Genomic DNA, 19,458 nt, shown 5'->3' with positions numbered 1-19,458 from the left:
CTGGGTAGGTTTAGAATTTAAGCTTTAGGTTGATAAGCAGTGTGGTTCAAAAGATGGAATATTTTGCTGTATCTAGTGGTACATACTAACCATAATTTAACCTCAACCCCTGTCTCAATTATGAGTCAGCTTTATATGTCTACATTCAGCAACTATTTGGTGCTTTCCATTAAAATAAAATTATTCATTTAATTTCCATAAATATTATTTTAATAAATTAGCTCCATTTTTTTTCTTGGTTTTACAGGCCAATAAGCTAAGCTAGAACATGGGAACATTTACTTGGTCTTCATTCTTCTCTCTTAAAAAGAGGAAAAAAAATGATCTAATTAGAAAGAAAGAAATATTTCTTCAACCAACTCAACTTAAATCTTTTTAAACAATTTAAAAAATTAAAAAATAATAAAAGTAGGATTTAAGTCTTTTTTTTTCATTAATAAACTATAAAATTGAGTTACATAGTCTCCTCTAATTAAAAAAGATATATCTTTCCTAAAATAGATATGACTAGTAGAAATAATCATGAAAAAGTTGAACCCTATGGTAAGTAGATTTTAACCTATAAACCGATTTTAACTCCAGCAGCTTTGCCTAATTCTTTATGAATTAAGAGATATGTTCATTCCAAGTTTTTCTCAAAAAAAATATTTGAAGATGATCGCTCATCATACCACATCTTTAGAAGGTGGCACCACGTCTTAAATTTTAAAAAGTTATCTGATTTCAGATTAAAAAAAAAGTACTTCAATCGAACATCGTACAGACAAATTAAGATTTTTAGAAGTTTGGCGCGTGATTCAATTTCTCAAGATGGTAGATCTCGCTTCTAGACTCCATCCGATCTTTTTTTGTAGTAGCCAAAATAGCCCACATCAAATTTGATAATCCTTCTAGATCTTTTTTTTTTTGCTGCTTTTTCACATGCTTATTCTAAAACTAAGAATCTTTAATCCATGCGTTTGACTAAAACAAAGTTTTCTCTTTTCTTTTCTTTTTTTTTGGTACGAGAAGGTAAAAGTGATCTATTTCCAACTCTTCAGGATCTCACATACTTTCTTTAAGGTTGCCTTTAGCCGTCCCTCTCTTGGAGCAGCTGACGAAATAATTTTTGTCCAAACCACGCTTTGCGTGTTATGCTTCTTAAGTTCTTGGCTTTAAAAACAAGAATGCTTGGATTAGGGATATGCATTGCCTAGCTAATAGTATATACCACGGGCGGTCAACCCTCCCGTTTGAATCAAAAAAAAAAAAAAAAATCTTTCCAGCTGATCTTCTTGAAATCGTAGTTGTCAATCGAGTTGCTGGATTTGCTACGAAGTTTTCAACGACTACTCAGGCTTCTCCCTTAAGATTTTCTATTACAAAGCTTATATTAATAAAATTAGGCATAACAATTTAATGGTCAACCCTTTCATGTATGACCTAACTTTGCTCTGAAACAACCAATAATTTTCACCAACCTACATTTGCTGTCAAACCTCCAACATTTCTCATTCATAATCACTGCAAGCTCTTGGTAGACCACACCATATGGGACAGAAATATAGCATTGAACAATCAAAATTGTCCTCGTGCTATATAGTACGAAGGGTTTGTCTCGTACATAGAAATGGAGTGATTTATGAAGCAATACCATATTTTTGTAGCTAGTCATATCTATAGGAGATTAATAGTGCGGCCGATTGGATTGCTACTTATATAGCTACCACAGTAATATTGTATTATTGAGGCTTTTTCAGCTTTAGTGGGACATTTATAGAATATTATAATAATTGATATGTATGGTCGTGTATACTCTAGAGCATTGTAAAGTAGCCACTACAATAATAAAAAAAAATATTTTTTCTTGACATAAAATAATTGATTAATTCTAAAAAATATATTTAATGAGTATTATACTATTATTTTTGTAAGAGCTCTACGATCAATTTAGCAATCTTCAAGACTATAATTAATGCAATTACTTTTTTTTTTGATACAAAATGCAACACTTTCAATGGCCATAGTAATAGTAAAACATCTTAACAAATAAGCTCTTTTCTCTTAGATATCATCCACTAAAGAGAATTTTTAAAAATCCTAAATAATATGATTTTGATTTTAGATATTATGTACTAGCGAATAACATTTCTTTTTCATAGAGTTTCATAGAGTGCACAACCGGAGATTCTAATTAAAGATGAAAAAATACTGCCGAATGCAATCTCGGTGTATCCAATTCGTCATCTTGTATCTGGATCGAATTCATAAATTTTAGATTTTGTGGTGCTTGCAATCCAATCACTCCTTAGCTCGTCGGAGTCCATCAAGTTTTTTCCTGATAAATGTTAAACTTCACATATAAGATATATAATCTTTGATATAAAATTCAAATCATATTTTATTGTTTAAAATATTTTTGTATTTATTTGTTTTTATCTCTCCTGCATTGTGGGGTATTTTGCTTGCAAATATCTTGTAAGATCAAACATACCCTATGGCAATTTTAATCCTATAGTACGAAAGAAAAATATGATTATCTTGAGACAAACTAGAACAATTTCATCTAAGAAGTCCAATTAAGTACTTTATTTATGGTCTTCCTGTTTCCTCCCATAAATGGGTCCAAAAGGGTTTCCTTTCATGCTTACCTTTGTGTCAAAGATTCCCAATTGAATTTGTCAAACGATGGTGCCAACAGTAACTTAGGCTTTGTTGACCGGGCGACGGGAAACGAAGACAAGGCTGCATAAAATCAACTCTTCCTCCGTTTCCAGCCCTCTTTCCTCTCTCTCCTTCCAAGCCATGCCCTGGTCTCCATCTCCCTAAAGAGAAGGCAGACGAAGAGAAACCTCAGAGGGAGGAGAGAAAGTGAGTGAGGGAGAGAGAGAGAGGGGGGAGGGGGGAGTAGGTGATGGGGAATTGCTTCGGTTTTCCGGTGAAGTCTCTAAGTCCGACAAACACCAGAGCGTCCAGCCCAGGTAATAAAAGATCAACAAGAATCTATACCTTTTATATGTGTGTCTGAAAACGAAAAGGATGAGATTTTTATCCAACTCGGATTTTGGTTGCCTTTTTTCTCTTTTAGTCTTTTCCATTTTCTGATAAAAGATTGCTTTTTTATCTCCTAATTTGCTCTCCCCATGCTAGTAATCCTCTAAAAATTCGATTTTTCCACCTTGTTAACATGGATTTCCTTCGGTTTCTAACTTTCCTTTTTTAATGTTGGGTTGATTTGATTGATCCTATGGTTTTAAGATCACTGTTTTAGAGAAGAAGAAAAAAAATCTTCGTTTTAACATTTTGTGTGCATTTTTTTTTTATTCCCTTCCTATCTAAAGAAAAATGGAATTTTTGGTTTGAACTTTCAGCATGGTTTTAATGCTTTAGCATCTATCAATCTAAAATGGTTTTCAGAAAATTCCCAGCTCAAGGGCGATTCTAAACTATGTTTTGACCAGAATTCCCTATTTTTCTTATTTAGGTATGACTGATCTTCCAGTTTCTCATGGTATCAAATGGGTCTATTCGAATGTCACTTACCCTTTTCCTCCATTTCTCTTTCTTCTTCTTCCATCTGTTATAACTGCAGGGCCATCAACATCAAAGACCAGCAGTAGCATCACCACCACCGGGAAGCTGTCAAGCATCAGCAGCATTACCTTTGGGCAGTCTTCTGGCAGTATTGGAAGTGCTTATGAGGCTTTTCCGGAGGGTCGGATCCTGGAGGCACCAAACCTTCGAATCTTTACTTTTGCTGAATTGAAGAATGCCACGAGGAATTTCAAGCCTGAGACAGTTCTTGGGGAAGGTGGATTTGGGAGAGTATATAAGGGATGGGTGGATGAGAAGACTCTGAACCCAGCAAAGAGTGGGTTTGGGATGGTGGTTGCTGTAAAGAAACTGAATCCTGAGAGCATGCAAGGGTTGGAGGAGTGGCAGGTGATCGTCCATATTTGTTTATTTTAAGAGGTCCATGTCCATTAATTTATTTTATTGCAAATTTGTAGTTATGTTCTTTTCCTGTTGATTTTTTCTTAGCTTTGTCATGAATTCCTTTTTTGTGTGTATATTCTTTCCTTTCTCATTGCACGGAGTAGGAAATTGTGTAAGCAATGATGTTGTTCTTTTCTTGTATAAATACTAGATTTCTTCTTCCTTTTGTTTTTCTTGTAATACAATTTATGACTTTCTAAATACTTAGTCTTTTTTTTTTAAAAAAAAAATGTAATGTTCACAAAATCGATGCATGTAATTATACTTTCTTGTATTGGATGAGTTTAGGAAACTCAAGTGGTGCCAAGATTTTCCATTTTCTTGTTTGCTAGACTGCGGCATGTGCAACATGTGAAAAATATGTGAAGGAGAGAGGAAATGAAGTGGAGATGAATGCATGGATGCCCTTGGGCTTCACCCATGGAGCTTGGTGTTTCAGTTGTAGTAGAACAGATATCACATGATTGTACTTATTATAAATTTATCAATTAAAGTTCTGTTATCTTCTGTCCATAACATCCAGTATATTCTTTGTTATGATGTCCGAGCATTTATACTTTGGCATAATTTTGTTGGGAGATCATAGTCTGTCTTCTTCTAAAGGATTACATAAAGCATTTCTGATCCTTTTTTCACCTTTTAAACCCTTTGACTTGTTACTCAGTTAAGTATGTCAAATCTGCTAAGCACCCATGTGGCTGAAGTGCGATCAGTTGCATTCAAGAATGACAGGAAAAAAAGATTTATTGTTATTATTATGGAAGGTCAGCACCTTGAGTTGGTATCCTCTCCAATTTAGGGTTGAACTGGAGAAGACCACTTCTACATCACTTGCCATCTGCGTAATGCATAATTTCCCAGCTCAAATCGCCGGCTGTTCCACGATACATGGATGGATGGCTGGTGAATGCTGATGTAGAACTGGAAATCTCCAGTTCAACCCCGAACTAGAGAGGATCCAAACTCCAGCACCTTTGTTGATTTCTGGGAGTCTTAGTTTAATTGGTAACAGCGCTTCTTTTTGTTAATTGTTACTTAATCTAATAAATTTAATTTCTTTTTATTTGCAGTCTGAAGTGAATTTTCTAGGGAGGTTGTCACATCCCAACCTTGTTAAGCTCTTGGGCTATTGCTGGGAGGACAGGGAGCTCCTTCTTGTGTATGAATTCATGGCAAAGGGCAGCCTAGAGAATCACCTCTTTCGAAGTGAGTCTTTCAGAAAATACAGAAATATTGTGAAAAAGGATAATGCCGGTGCTAACCACTCAGCAACACTACTTTACTGATAATGCACTAACATAATGCTAATGATACATGACTTAAGTTGTGATTAGTTGAGTAACATCAAATAGAACAGCCGTTTCTCTGGCAAACTTATCTGGTTAGAATAATGATTTTGGTATGAAAATATTGAAATGTACTGGAATGAGGATCTTTTTGGGCATTGTAACCACAGGTGTCAGCATTCAGCTCTGCTCCATTTATATTATATTTCATTGTGGTTTTATCATCTTATTTATTTTGACTTTCACTCTTCGAGAAGTTATCTTTGTGGTTATTCCTTAAGCTATAAAACTGTGAAAATATAGAACATATAGTCATCCAATCAAAGAAAAGTACACATTTTTTGGCTGTTCATCATGTTGGAGTATTAAGTCTCAGAAAGAACTAAATAATGTTGTAAAGTTTATTTAGTATTGTGAACTTGTGGATTGCACTTTTTTGCTGTATGTCATTCATGGAATGATTTGAAGAACTGATCTAATGTCCTTCAGTTTCATGAGGTATATCTTCCATACTCATGTAATCAGTATATAATGGGCAGGAGGAGCAGCTTTTGAGCCACTCTCTTGGAGCCTAAGGCTGAAGATAGCCATCGGCGCAGCTCGCGGCCTTGCATTCCTTCATACATCAGAAAAGCAGGTCATTTACCGGGATTTCAAGGCTTCCAATATCCTCCTTGACTCGGTAAAATTCTTTCTTTCAGACTTAATACTCTCCCTGAAAGTTTGTGGTCTCATCTTGTCCCTATCTTGGTTTCTTGTGCAGAACTACACTCCCAAGCTTTCTGACTTTGGATTGGCAAAGCATGGGCCAACTGGTGGAGACTCGCATGTCACGACACGAGTCATGGGCACCTATGGATATGCAGCTCCAGAGTATGTTGCCACTGGTACGTATCATAAAAAAATTTACTTAAAAAGTGATCATCATATTCGACATCACAAATCAAAGTAACTGCCATTTCCGTATGCGGATTGTGGGCCTTGATGAGAGAAGCATCATATGCTTCACCACCTCTATAATGAAGTGGCTTATCATCAATAGTGATCAAATGCTGTTGTGCTTTTGGATTGGGGCAACACTGTTGCACATATTTCATTCTTCTGCTCTCTCTGTCACTAGAGCCGAACCACATTAAACTTTATGTAGCCTTCAGGAGCTCTTATCTCATGTGAGATATTTTAAGCCATCCTAATACCGCCAGCATGCAATACACATGCCTGCTTGCTCTCAGTTTATTTCTCTGTATCAGTCCCTTTTTTTTCTGTGTAATGATTGGAATCCTTTTCATCAACTAGGCCATCTATATGTGAAGAGTGATGTTTATGGTTTTGGAGTTGTGTTACTGGAGATGCTCTCCGGTCAGCGGGCGCTCGATAATAATCGTCCAACCGGGCAACATAATTTGGTTGATTGGGGTAAACCATACTTGGCTGATCGTAGAAAGCTGTCACGGTTGATAGATCCGCGGCTCGAGGGACAGTACCACTCCAAAGGAGCTCTTCAGGCTGCTCAGCTTACCCTGAAGTGTCTTGCTGGTGATCCTAAAAGCCGTCCATCTATGAAAGAAGTGGTGGAAACACTGGAGCAGATCGAGGCCATGAAAAGCAGGTCAAGGGAGTCTAAAGATGCCGCCAAGCAGACCGCTGGTTGCAACCGTGGCCAAATTCCAGCGCAGCCCCGTTCCCCACTTCAGGCGAGGCATGGTGGTGTTGGATCTGGCATGCAGGCCAGGCACCACCCTCCCAGAGTACGGTAACATGTTGAGATTTGATCTTATCAATTGTGCACGTAGACCAACCCCCATTTTTGTTTATCTCAATCGTTGTAGTTCCTCTCCGTTTTTCTTTTTGGGCAACGATTTGAGGATGTTCTGGTGATTTGTATTGACAAAAATGAATGTAATCTGATTAAATGGAATGAGAATTTTCTCTTTTTTATACTGTAACAACATCTTTTTTAAGATTAATGTGTTAGAAAAATGATGAAGAGTGACTTTTAGTTTCATAAAATATGAGTTATCTACTTCCATTTACAATGATGGGACAATTTGTATGGATGGCCATTGTAATCCAAGTAATGAAACGAGACTTTAATGTTGTAGTATGGGTAATTATGGAAACATTGACACCGAGTTTGATTTGAGAAGTATAGAACAGGTTTTTTTGCTTATTTACGTGGGTCAATCCTTTTCGAGCACCACCAATTGGTTCTGGTGGTGATGGACTCTGGATTCTGTATGCTTTTTTTCTCAGTTCTAAACGATGCAAGTATGAGAATTTTTTTCCCATCAAGCATTGGACTGAAGAAGGCCCCTGCCGATGTGCTGCTGCTGTTATTTTCCTGTCTTAGATTCGGTCCCATGAAGAATTCTAACGTAAGAATGTGGGGACAAAAGGTGGTCGAAAAATTGATCTGCTTTAGGATTAGTTTGCCTATGTAATCAAAGGCTACCTTCTATGCTGAGGTCCCTGAAAAGGATCCTGTTAAACTGATTATAATGATGTCATTTTGATTGCAAAGGAGAGTCCTCCACGCGCCGCCATTTTGGAATGATGAAATTCTGATAGTTCTGCTGCGGTGGAGAATGTAAACAATTTTTTTAAAAAAAGTAATTTTAAAGCTAAAGCACTGTTAAATTATAAATAAATGATGCAAATATTTAGCATCACTAATTTGCGTTGTTGATTAGCAACGCAAATAAGTGTTTTTAATATAAGCCGCTTTAATGACGATGTATTTTATAAGTGTTGGCGATTAGTGATGCAAAACAAAAGCGTCCTAAAATTATTTTGTTTATGGCTGTGTTGCCGATGTTATTGCAACGCTTTAAAACGCCAGAAAGCTGACACGTAGTAGTTTTTTGCGCCGGCAATGTGAAATATTTCAGTAGCATGGAGAGCTTAGTATATCCTTCACCAAGTGCTACATAAAATTTTGAGCTACCATTTCTTACCTTGAGCTAGCAATTCCCAAACAGCAATAAAACATGGTGCCAATCACTCATATCTACAATTATGATGCTAACTCCTTGAAAAATCCTTTCGTGACCCTAGCTTCGGTTCTATAAAAACAAATCCAACTTGGTTCAAAGCTCTACCTTTAAGTGAAAATTGGAAAGACCAAAAGAGTTCATATAACACAATTATGAATGTATTTATTAACATTTAATCAAAAAAATAAACTCAAATTTGATGCGATCAAAACCACCTTGCATCACATGTGCTCAAAAAGTAGCCTAACTATTTTGTAGACTACCTTTCCCCTAAGAAATCAATCCAATTCGAATTCAATTAATCTTTAAGCTCAAAAGAACTCATTAAGCAAAAAATTAGGACAAGTCTGCATGTACTGTAGATTGGCGGTTCGTATCTATCTCAATTAATTACAGAACACGGCAGACTTGACTACTTCACCTCTGATGCCATCTGGGGGCTCTTTTGAGAAGGAAAAAGCCGAGACCTTTGACACTTCCTTTCTCCCACTACCCAACTGCACCAATGGCAAAAGCTGTGACATATATATTCCACGATCAGAGTTATACTACTCCACCTACAGCTCCCAATTACAACTAGAGCTTACAAAGATCTACAATAACCTCATGGTCAACTCTCTATACTTGTATCTATTCATCCTGCTAGCTCTTCTAGCTGCAAACAAAGCCTTGGTTTCTTCCCACGACCAGCATCAGCCTAACGACCACCCCTGTTGGCACCATATATGTCTTCCTGGACTACATGAAACATCAAGACTCTTTCCGAGTAGTGGCTATTAATCCAGGATCTGACCCAAAAAGACTCGTTAAAGAGGATGTTATTTGAGCTCTTTAGCCCTATATAAGCATCCAAAGGATGTTATTTGAGCTCTTTGGCCCTATATAAGCATCCAAGATCTACATATTTACCTAGTGCATAGCTGATATGGAACTAAACAATGCTTGCGTGGACCCTCACATATTTTTTCCATTTAAGCTCTGACATCCTTACCAAGTTAAGGATCCAAGTCCATTCACATTCAATCATAAAATACCTCAAATCCAATCGAAACCTATGCTGCAGTGTCTTCTAGTCCATATGGATCATGGGTTAGGTCTTCATGATATCACCCAAAAAAAACTAGCCGAAAGGTATAACTTAGTGCATAATACTCAAGGTTTACTTAGTGCATAACTGATATGAGACTAAATATACGATTGTACAGATTCTCACGACCCATGGTTATTAAGGTTCAATCTCCATGACGGATTGTACATAACACTAAGCCAGCTGACCTCCCGATTATTTGTGGCACAGGAGATTTCACCCTTGCTTAGGAGTATGGGAGGTCGTCGATGGTGGCCAAACAAATCCATCTCTACTGGCCTCCATATGCCACAAATGGCCCCTGGTAGGTTAGAGTGGTTCCTGAGCTGCATGAAATACGTACCATCTTTGCATGGCTGTACCTCTAAGTTTTGGTATTCATCTAATGTTGATTTAAGGATTGGCATGGTTAAATAAAACTCATGTTTATGCAATCATGATGGTCATTGTTCTTGACTTCATTAACGTATTCAGTAATGATCTTGGTACTTTCTATCCTTTGAAGGATAAAACGAGGCTAATGATTGTCTGGCTAGAAGCAATGGGCAAAAGTTGATGCGACAAAATTACAGATCGAACCAACAATTGACATCACTGTAAGAAGGGCTAGCCTGGATTTGTAACCATTAAAAAGTTTCTGAAACACAAGGATATGGGAAATCTGGGTGAAGGGCCCACCTTATCATTTTGTATCTCATCCAACTTGAGATCTAAGCTTGGATTGGCCAGTAGAACAACTTGCATGTGGAGAAAGGAATGTAATACAAACAACAACTTGCAGCCTGAGAGATCATGGCATCAACTGAAGTTGAAATTGTAATGGGAGGCTAGAAAAGCAAGGAAAGTGATGATGGAGGCAAAAAAGCTTCAGACCAGAGGCATATCATAACAAAGCATCACCAAAGATTTTCCCCATTTTCTTCATGATTCCGTCCCAGGTGGAGGCAACCAAACCAGAAAGAAGATGGCATCAGAACACAATATGGAAACATTCCAGATCTCAGCAAGTGCAGCGATCATAGAAGTACACAAGGTAAGTTTCATAGTTTGAAGTCATGAGCATGCATATATATGCTTATTATTACATTAATACATCCATAGCACACCTGGTATCCAGACTAGGATGTTCCTTTGTATTTCTAAGACAACAAGGACTTCCTCTTTAGACATAAGGATGTTCCTCTTTCCTGCATCAGTCTCTTGGAGCCCATTGCTTCCAAAACTTTGCATCCTTTTACATGCTTGGCCTTACGTTGAGCCGAGTTGCTAGCTTCTGACCGAGAGACTTGTCACACTACAACCCATAGAGAACATGGATCAGAAAACTCGTGGAGATAAATGCATTACCTTGAATCTTCCACAACGCAGATAGATCTCCCTATCCACTCTAAAATCCCAGGCAGAAGAGAAGTATAACAATTCTGTCATTTGTAGCTCTCCCAATCTAGTGTAAAGCTGCAGCATATGCATGACACGATAGAGATTCTAGATTAAGATTCTAACCTGAGACCAATATGAGATCCAGATGCTACAGATTTCATGTGTCACCCAGGTGTCAGACAACGCCTGAACCCACCGGTGGACAAAACGTTCTTGCCTGAAAAATCATACAATACAAGTGAAAATTGAGTGAATTTTGTTATGCATACATCAAAATACATTAAACTGCACCAGAAAAGACCTGGCTGGATCAAAGGACCGGTATCTTTCTCCAGGCTGCTTGAAATTGTTCTCTTTATCAATTACACACTGCATTGACCAGAAGAAAACATTAGGTCGCTCAAAGGCACAGCAAGATAGTGCATGTTGGAATACGCTATTTACTGCTAAATAGTTGAAACAGGAGATATTGTGTGCGATAAGTTTCCCTCAGGTATTCAACCCCTAGACAAGTGGTTCCACAAAAGAACTGGGTTTTGACAAGACCGTTTAAGTGAAAGGGATTATTGTTCCACTTTTGATAACAAATGTGGTAATATCTGAAAGGAAGAGATTCAAGCAAGCTGTGCAGTAAGTTTTCTTCGCCCCTAGAAAAACATGAGTTGGCAGTACTATGGTTTTTGATAATTCCGACAGAACAATTTGATCTTATAGTTTAAATAGACTGATGTATGAAAATTATATAGCTAAGAAGCAATATGCCATCAACTACAAAACCATAAGGTACAGATAGATTTGTCCCTGGGAACTCACCTTCTCACGCTTTCCTGTGAGAACACGAGGTGGTAAGGGGAAACTCTCAGCATGTCGAACAGGATCATATCTTGAAGGAAAATAATTCACCTGGAAACACCATATTTGATGAATAAGCACAAACTGGGCTCTGCCCATCCCCACCCCCGCCCCAACACAAAAAAGGAAAAAAAAATGAAAAGGTGATTCTACTACCTCCTCATCCCTGTGCATGAAGTTCATAAAGCCATCATGGTGATTGTTGTGAAGAGCACATTTGGGAGCATTCGCTGGAAGCATCAAATAGTTTGGCCCCAGCCGGTGCCTCTGAGTATCAGCATAGGAGAAAATTCTAGTCTGGAGTAGTTTGTCATCTGAGTAATGGATTCCAGGTACCACAATTGCTGGGCAGAATGCAAGCTGTTCATTTTCTGCAAAGAAGTTATCAATATTTTTGTTCAAGACCATACGTCCAACGGGCTGGAGAGGAACAATGTCTTCCGGCCAGATCTTGGTTACATCAAGTGGGTCAAAATCAAATTTATCTTCATGGTCAGGATCAATGGTCTGGATGAAAAGCTTCCACTCTGGATAATTTCCAGCAGCAATAGAATCATACAGATCCTTCGTGGCATGGCTGTGGTTACTGCCTCCAACAGTCACAGCCTCATCGTCCAACAAACACTTCACACCACATGTTGGTTTCCAGTGGAACTTGACATAATGAGCTTTCCCATCCTTATTGATAAGAGAATAGGTGTTCACGCCAAAACCATCCATGTGCCTGTAGTCTGAAGGAATACCAACATCATCAAATAGAAAGGAGAACATGTGCAAACTCTCTGGGTGGTGTGAGAAGAAATCCAGGATCCTCCAGTTCTCCTGTAAGTGGGACTTTGGGTTTGGTTTGAGAGCATGAACCATGTCAGGAAATTTTATTCCATCACGGATGAAAAACACTGGGAAGTTATTTCCCACGAGATCGAAATTACCCTGAAGCCAAAATATACCACAACGGTCATAACAGTGAATTCGAACACTTGAAATTACCATTATGTTATTAAAATTTTTGACCACTCTAAAGCAAGATTTCTTCTACTTAGGGATGCATGAATAGCTTGATAGAAGTATAACTCAAACTTAAAAAATTGAAAATCAGTACAATAAGCAGAATCTTGTATCTTCACTCCATGTTTATATTCACGTATACATACAAAAGATGTACATAACTTTTGATGAAAATGAGGTGGGCATTTTTATCCGTATAAAACCAAGTTCAGAATTTCGAATTACAAGCAGAACACAAACTTATGAAATGTGTTCTTCAATACATCTTGAAATATAGTATGCATATTTATTTTACCAGAACGTTTCGATTAACTAGTCACCATGAATAACAATGCTGCTACTTAAAAATGCTCACATCTTCCAAATTTTATCCTCTCACAGGTAGTAGGATCGTACAAGTCATTAACAAAACAAAAAGAATACAAACGAAATAATACAGAACCAGTAACTCACACCAAGGTCAAACAGAAATTGTACACTACTAAAACAAAAATTTAATTCCACAGCACACTAATGATAGGACCTGACATTATAGGATTCATTGGATGAAGACAAACACAAAACAACTACACCTTTCACAAACTAAAACAAATAGGAACAGAACTCTTAACCAACTAAAAATGTTCCATAATAAAATTACAAAAACTCTGAAGGATAAACCACAACCTGAAAATGAGCAGAACAGCCCACTTACCTCTCTAGTGTAGAACTTCACTGCAAAACCACGTGGATCTCTCAAGGTTTCAGGACTTCCACGCTCATGAATAACAGTTGAGAAGCGAACAATGATTGGGGTCTGGACTCCTGGGGCCCGAAGGAAATCAGCACAGGTGAGGTGAGAAACATCATGAGTGACCTCAAAGAAGCCCTTTGCACTAGCACCCCTAGCATGAACAACCCGCTCAGGGATACGCTCCCTATCAAACTGAGCAAGCTTTTCAATCAGATGATAATCCTCAAGAAAAACAGGCCCTGTCCAATGGAAATGGATTAGAGAATTATATGACTTTGATCACAATTATAGACATATTAGATCTACAACTTGTTTTTATAAAACAGATCCATAGTTTTTAGAATTATGAATAACCATTCTTGCCAAATGAGAGGATCCATAAAGCCAAATCAAATACTTGGGATAAGGCTTGATGATCACGGTTCTGGTTATAGGAATAACCATTCCATATATTTTATCCATGAAGAAAGATAAAGAACTATCAATACCATAAACCAAGGTTACTTTAGTTTATGGTACCAACTGTCATCAGCTGCTTCGGTGCTTCCCACCATTTATAATCTCTCAATCATGATTCCACATATCAGGTGCCTAGGATGTCATCTCAGATGCAGGCCTCTGAATATCTGATCTTTCTGATGACTCTGTTGCTGTGCTATCTATATACTTCTTAGTCTTAATCAATGGATTTACAACATACATTATGATCAGGTTTATTTTGTTGTGTGAAAGTGTTTGCAACAACCAATGCAATAGCCCATACGCCTATCCAATTACACAAATTATACTACAAGCATGAATCTGACAAGTCTACCATCCCTTCATTGAAAAAAACACGCGCACACAAGCATGTTTGATGTGTTGCCTGGATGTATTCTTTAGTTTAATTCCTTTTACCAGTAAGACATAACAATTGAAATGTCTTCCTCACAAGGTGCAAGACATTTGGAATTGTATAATTCTGACCTTAATATCTGAACAAGTATTTCTTTCGTTTCAAAAATTGACCTGTTCTACTAATATAATTACTTCTAACAAGCTTGGAATGTGGTTAAAATAAGACGAAAATTTATCAATATCTAACTATGTTATAAAGCTTAGAATTTTAGGGAAGCTTACCATAAAACTATTTGCTTTAGGTGCTGATGAACAATCCCTTTCTTGAATTTGACTACCTTGAGGAGGATCCATTTTAATGATAACTGACAATTATGATACACTAAAGCAAGGAAATAGAAATTTTGAACCAAGACATACATAGTGATTAGGACTATATAGTGATCAGAACCACCTACAATTTTCAAACCATAGTCCCACAAAAAAAAGGAACTGACAGAGAAAGGACCTAACATTTGTCCGTACCCCCAAATCCCTCGACAGTCTCTCGACACAAGCACCTAGAAATCTCCGAAGGACAAGTTATACATAATTAACACAATTTTGCGCCCATTCTTCCTAGCCAAAGCAGATTTGTGACCAAATAACCGCAAATAGCTTACTGCAGAGAGATGTCACAAAAAGCTACCCAAACAACAAATTGATTTGTACCGATATTTCAATGATACCCGCAATAACTGAAAGATATGATGAACCAAGTCAAAAATAGCTCAAAAAAAAAAGGTCTGCATCCATAAGAAATTAGGATAATCTCGAACCACTATAGTCAAGTATATGTAAAAGATTACACAAAAACCTTATGGATCAAATACAGATCAAACGTTACCTCGGGATCCGACAGTCAGTGAGGAATTGTTGTTCCAAACGGGGGCACCAGAGTTGGTGGTCCAAAAGGGGGCGTTGTGGGTGCTCGAAGGGCGGTGCTGCATCCAATAGAAACTCAAATCAGAGAGGTATAAAAATGGTGAATCGGAATAGCACATCAAAGAATCACCACGCAGTAAGAATCAAACCTCATGGGATTACAATCAGCAAACAGAAAGATCGCATCAAAGCATCAACCATCTCCACGAAAAAATGACGACGGAGGGAAAGGGAGGAGAAAGTAAAAAATCGACGAAAAAAAATCGATTTTTGAGGGCGAAAAAATCAAATCAGTTCTCAAATCTAGGGTGAAAAAGATACGAGAACATCAAGAATCCGATCGAGAGCTCGAAAATTTTTGGTTTTTGAGAAAAAGATGGTACCTTGTAGGGATCCATGGCGAGCCTTTCGATCTGGATGGGATAAGAACGAGGAGGATCGTCGCGCCGTGGCGTGCTTGCGGAAGCGGGAGGGGCTCTTTGTTTACGAGGAAGACGAAGTTCTTTATGCGGCTGGGCCCCACCGCAAAAACCAGGGTACGTGGCGCCCTTTGACCACACCTTCCGCTAAGCAACAACCCTTCCAAGGAACGGAACGAAGTGGTTGGCCGTCGTGGGATTTATTTATCTAAAAAAGGACGTTGCTTATCCTCTACATAAGGGAGATAAATGACCTTTAAATTATAATAATTTTTTTATGAGTCGGATAGACTAAATCCAACTGGTTAGATCTGGTCCATTTTTTATCCAAATTTATTTTAAATATGGATGAAAATTTCAGCATTCGGCTAATCTCGTACTAGTATTTATATTCACCAAAAAAATAATATAAATATAGATGGATAACCATCCGATTTATATTTAAATAAATATTTAATTTTATTTGCAATTCTATTTAATTTTCTATAGTATTCATTAATTTTTTTTAAAACTAAATGATTATATGAATATACTATTAATTTAATTTATCATCTACTTAATAATATTTTTAATTTTATAGACATAAAGTTCACTGGTCATCTGTTTAAAATAAATATGAATATAATTTTTTTTGTTCGACTAACATGCATATCTGTATTTGCTCTATCTAAACCATACTAGAATTACAAGGTATAATCTTAATATTGTCATCAGTCAAGTTTAATTGCAAACTTTTTATTTAGATTTATTTATATAATTCTTTATTTAACCTTACATAGAGTAATAAAAAATATATTTATTAGAAATAAAATGAAAATATAAAAAGAAGTAAAGTAGGATGCCTTGCCTCAAATTATTGATGGGTGCTTGCATCATTGGAGACAAGCTTAGCCAAATTTTAAAGGTACCTTAATTCTAGAGGGATTTGATGAGTGCTTGGAGATTGTCGCAAAAAAAAAAATCTTCTAAAAGAAAAATATGTTGATCAAGACATCATTGGGTAAAAGAATAAATGGCGTAAATGATTATTTGTGCCTCCTTGTTTTACCAAAACAATGAGTACATCTTCATTCAAAATCAAATAGTAGATTTCACAATTTTCTTGATATTGAAATGGGAAAAAGAATTATAGTTGATTAAAGATATGTGTTCATTCTTCAATCTCAAACGCAAGGGTTAGAAGGATATTTTCCTTCTATTTTCCCAAAATGTAAATCTTTAGATAAAAACGAAATAAAATAATAAAATTAAAAATCAAGCTCATCCATTAATTTTCTTTGTATCACATTACATCCTTGGTAAATAAGGCCAAAAATGGACTCGATAATATCCATCCAAATTCAATGGATAAAAATTTAAACAAGTAATAAATATTTGTATCTATGTGCATATCCATGAAAAAAATATATATATGGATAAAGAACTACCCAATCCATATCTGAATATCTAATTCTATTTATAATCTTATTTAATTTATATAACACTCAGAAACTTTGTAAAAAAGTAAATGATTATATTGATATACTATTAACTTCATTTATTATCCACTTACTAATATCTTCAATTCTATATTTATAAAATTTAATTATCCAACTTATATTTATATTTATATTCATATTTTCAGTTTTCGATTGGTATCTATATCTGTTTAAAATAAATATATCTGGCTAACATCCATATCTATATCTATATTTGTAAAATAAGATATCTGATTTGTATTTGAACTGATTTCACTCTGATCTGTACCAGCGACACCTCCCAAGACTGCTAGAACTATGCTAGTTCAAGAAAAGAAATTCCAATCAAGCATTCTTTTCAACTTGCAGTTAGGTTCATCAATCATTTGCCGGGCGACTCAATGAAACAAAATATTTGAGTAACTAGAAGCGAAGAACCTAGAGCAGATACACTCCAAATAAGAATACGTTGGATGGCTATTTTTTTGATAAAATATTGGCAACTAGGCATGTCATTCGGGTCTTTCAGGTATACCGACCACGTAGGAAAAAAAGTCTCCCAGCCCACAGAATTCTCTGTTAGTTTTCTATGTGCTTTTCTCTGCCCATTCTTGGCGAGGGTAGTCTCGCTCGCAGCCAATGCTCCAATCAAGATAGCTGGGCCACTCGGTCAAAACAGGCTTCCTCGAGATAAGATCTAAAGCTATTCTTATTTTTGTTTTTTCCAAGGATGCCGAAAACTTTCTAAGGCTGATCCATTAAAGATATTCAATACATAGAAAATTAAAATTGATAAGTAAAAAAAAAATATTTTTTATTTAAAAAATAGAAATTTTTTACCGAGATAAGGATTGGATGGCATCCAGAAATAATTCTATCTTACTTAGAAGGCGTGCGTTATTTAGTTTTGCACTCAGCCAACCAAGATGAGCATTTGATGAATAGAGTCTACAAAAAAGAGTAGTTGTGGTTTGGTAGAGTGCATGAATCAAAGAAGTTTGAAAGAAAAGTAAAATTTTGATTTCTGAAAATCTAGATGAGATATGATTTCTGAAAATCTAGATGACCAATATCTGGCTTTAGCAATATGATTGGTTCTAGGAATTGGTGCGGTGCATTTGCAAGTCCTTGAAAACAAGCTGGTGATTTTGGAATGAGAATTATGGTATGCTAAACCTGAAAGATAAGTGTTGACATACATGAGTCACAATAGAGTACATTTATTAAGAGAGAGAATAAATGCATGGCCAAAATTTCATACAAATTCTGACCTCGCAAAATATAACAGCATGGGTTGAAGGGGTTATCCAGGATAATACTTCAGCCTGACTCGGACACAGCGTGGCTAAACTTCAGCTCTTTTATTATTTACACCACTTAATTCTATCACGGGTCAGCTTTGGGTCATATCTAAGAAATTGAAAGCTAGATGTGTACGTTCGAGCTAATTATTGATGGTTGAGACGAGGTTTGATTAAATGGCTTCCATGTCTTCCAGATTTCTTTTGCCGAGTAAAGTACTGCACCCCATTTGTCAGCACAAGCCAGACTCTGGTGTCACCTTTATCAAGATAGAAGTTGGCGTAATTAGCACAAGAAGTTCCTTGTTCAAGTCTCATTACAATGCTAGACTTGCCAACTCCAGCTATGGAAGTAGGACATAAGACGGAACCAAAGCATTCAACTTCAAGATCAAATCCTTTTTGCGGAAGTTTTGATGAAGTCGCTTCCATTCCAACGGTTAGCCTAGATGCACAAATATAATTGATAAATTAATTATTGAATGTTTCTAATATTCAAAAATAGTAAACAAGAAAAATAAACTGACAAATTATTTACTTGAAAATAGAATAATAAAATAAAAAATAAAAGAAGATGACATGTGGATCGAAACATGCTGATGCGTTGTTCCAGAAAAGTTTATGTCCCCATGCATAGATCCGCTGACACAGATTCCTAGAGATATGACGATACAATATAGAACTACGCCTTCTCCATCAGTGCGCTAAAGAAGAGCATGTTCACGCTTGCAAATGGCTCAAAAGAAACTTAGAAAAATAATTGAAGTTATGTGGAGAAGAGAATAAGAACAAGAGGGAGAAGATAAATTTTTCATTGTCTTGAAATGATCTCTGGAGCACTTTATATAGGTTCAGGCATGTTAAAAGAAGCAGACTATCCTCCCGTGAATTGATGACATGTCTTCTTATGCTCTTTTGATCCTGTGGCCTGTTGCATCTTGGTCGCCCATGCTTCCTTTCTTCTTTGGGAGTCATTTCATGCTTGGTCTTGCATGTAGATGCATGACACTTGTCTTGGCCTGTTTTCTTTGGAGATCTTTTCATGTTTGCTCTCTTGTTTGCGCGCGGATGCTTGACACTTGGCCGTTGACCAAGTCAAAGTAGATGCAGGCCAAAAGAAGCAGAAAGCCCGTTGATGCGGAATTTGAATTCAAAATATGAATTTGAATTCAAATTTTAAATTTGGAGGAAAGATTTAAAATATTT

At 36.7% G+C, this 19,458-nt stretch overlaps 2 protein-coding genes across 2 annotated transcripts; one reads left to right on the top strand and one right to left on the bottom strand.

The window, feature by feature from the left end:
* Window positions 1–2,720: 2,720 nt before the first annotated feature.
* Window positions 2,721–7,207, top strand: LOC103723201 (probable serine/threonine-protein kinase PIX13). Its single transcript, XM_008814048.3, has 6 exons — window positions 2,721–2,960; window positions 3,572–3,921; window positions 5,046–5,181; window positions 5,801–5,943; window positions 6,025–6,148; window positions 6,558–7,207. The coding sequence occupies exons 1-6, from the start codon at window positions 2,894–2,896 to the stop codon at window positions 7,016–7,018; spliced, it is 1,281 nt and encodes a 426-aa protein (XP_008812270.2). The 5' UTR covers window positions 2,721–2,893; the 3' UTR covers window positions 7,019–7,207.
* Window positions 7,208–10,306: 3,099 nt separating this feature from the next.
* LOC103723193 (catalase isozyme 1) lies at window positions 10,307–15,648 on the bottom strand. Its single transcript, XM_039115378.1, has 8 exons — window positions 15,459–15,648; window positions 15,038–15,134; window positions 13,276–13,553; window positions 11,730–12,506; window positions 11,535–11,624; window positions 11,023–11,090; window positions 10,845–10,938; window positions 10,307–10,635 (listed from the first exon to the last, which is right to left on the bottom strand). The coding sequence occupies exons 1-8, from the start codon at window positions 15,471–15,473 to the stop codon at window positions 10,576–10,578; spliced, it is 1,479 nt and encodes a 492-aa protein (XP_038971306.1). The 5' UTR covers window positions 15,474–15,648; the 3' UTR covers window positions 10,307–10,575.
* Between the last annotated feature and the right edge of the window lie 3,810 nt (window positions 15,649–19,458).

Source organism: Phoenix dactylifera, chromosome 18 (genome assembly GCF_009389715.1).
Source record: "Phoenix dactylifera cultivar Barhee BC4 chromosome 18, palm_55x_up_171113_PBpolish2nd_filt_p, whole genome shotgun sequence".
Taxonomy (NCBI): Eukaryota; Viridiplantae; Streptophyta; class Magnoliopsida; order Arecales; family Arecaceae; genus Phoenix; species Phoenix dactylifera.
The sequence above is the reverse complement of the archived record's forward strand: the minus strand, read 5'-3'. Positions and strand labels throughout refer to the sequence as shown.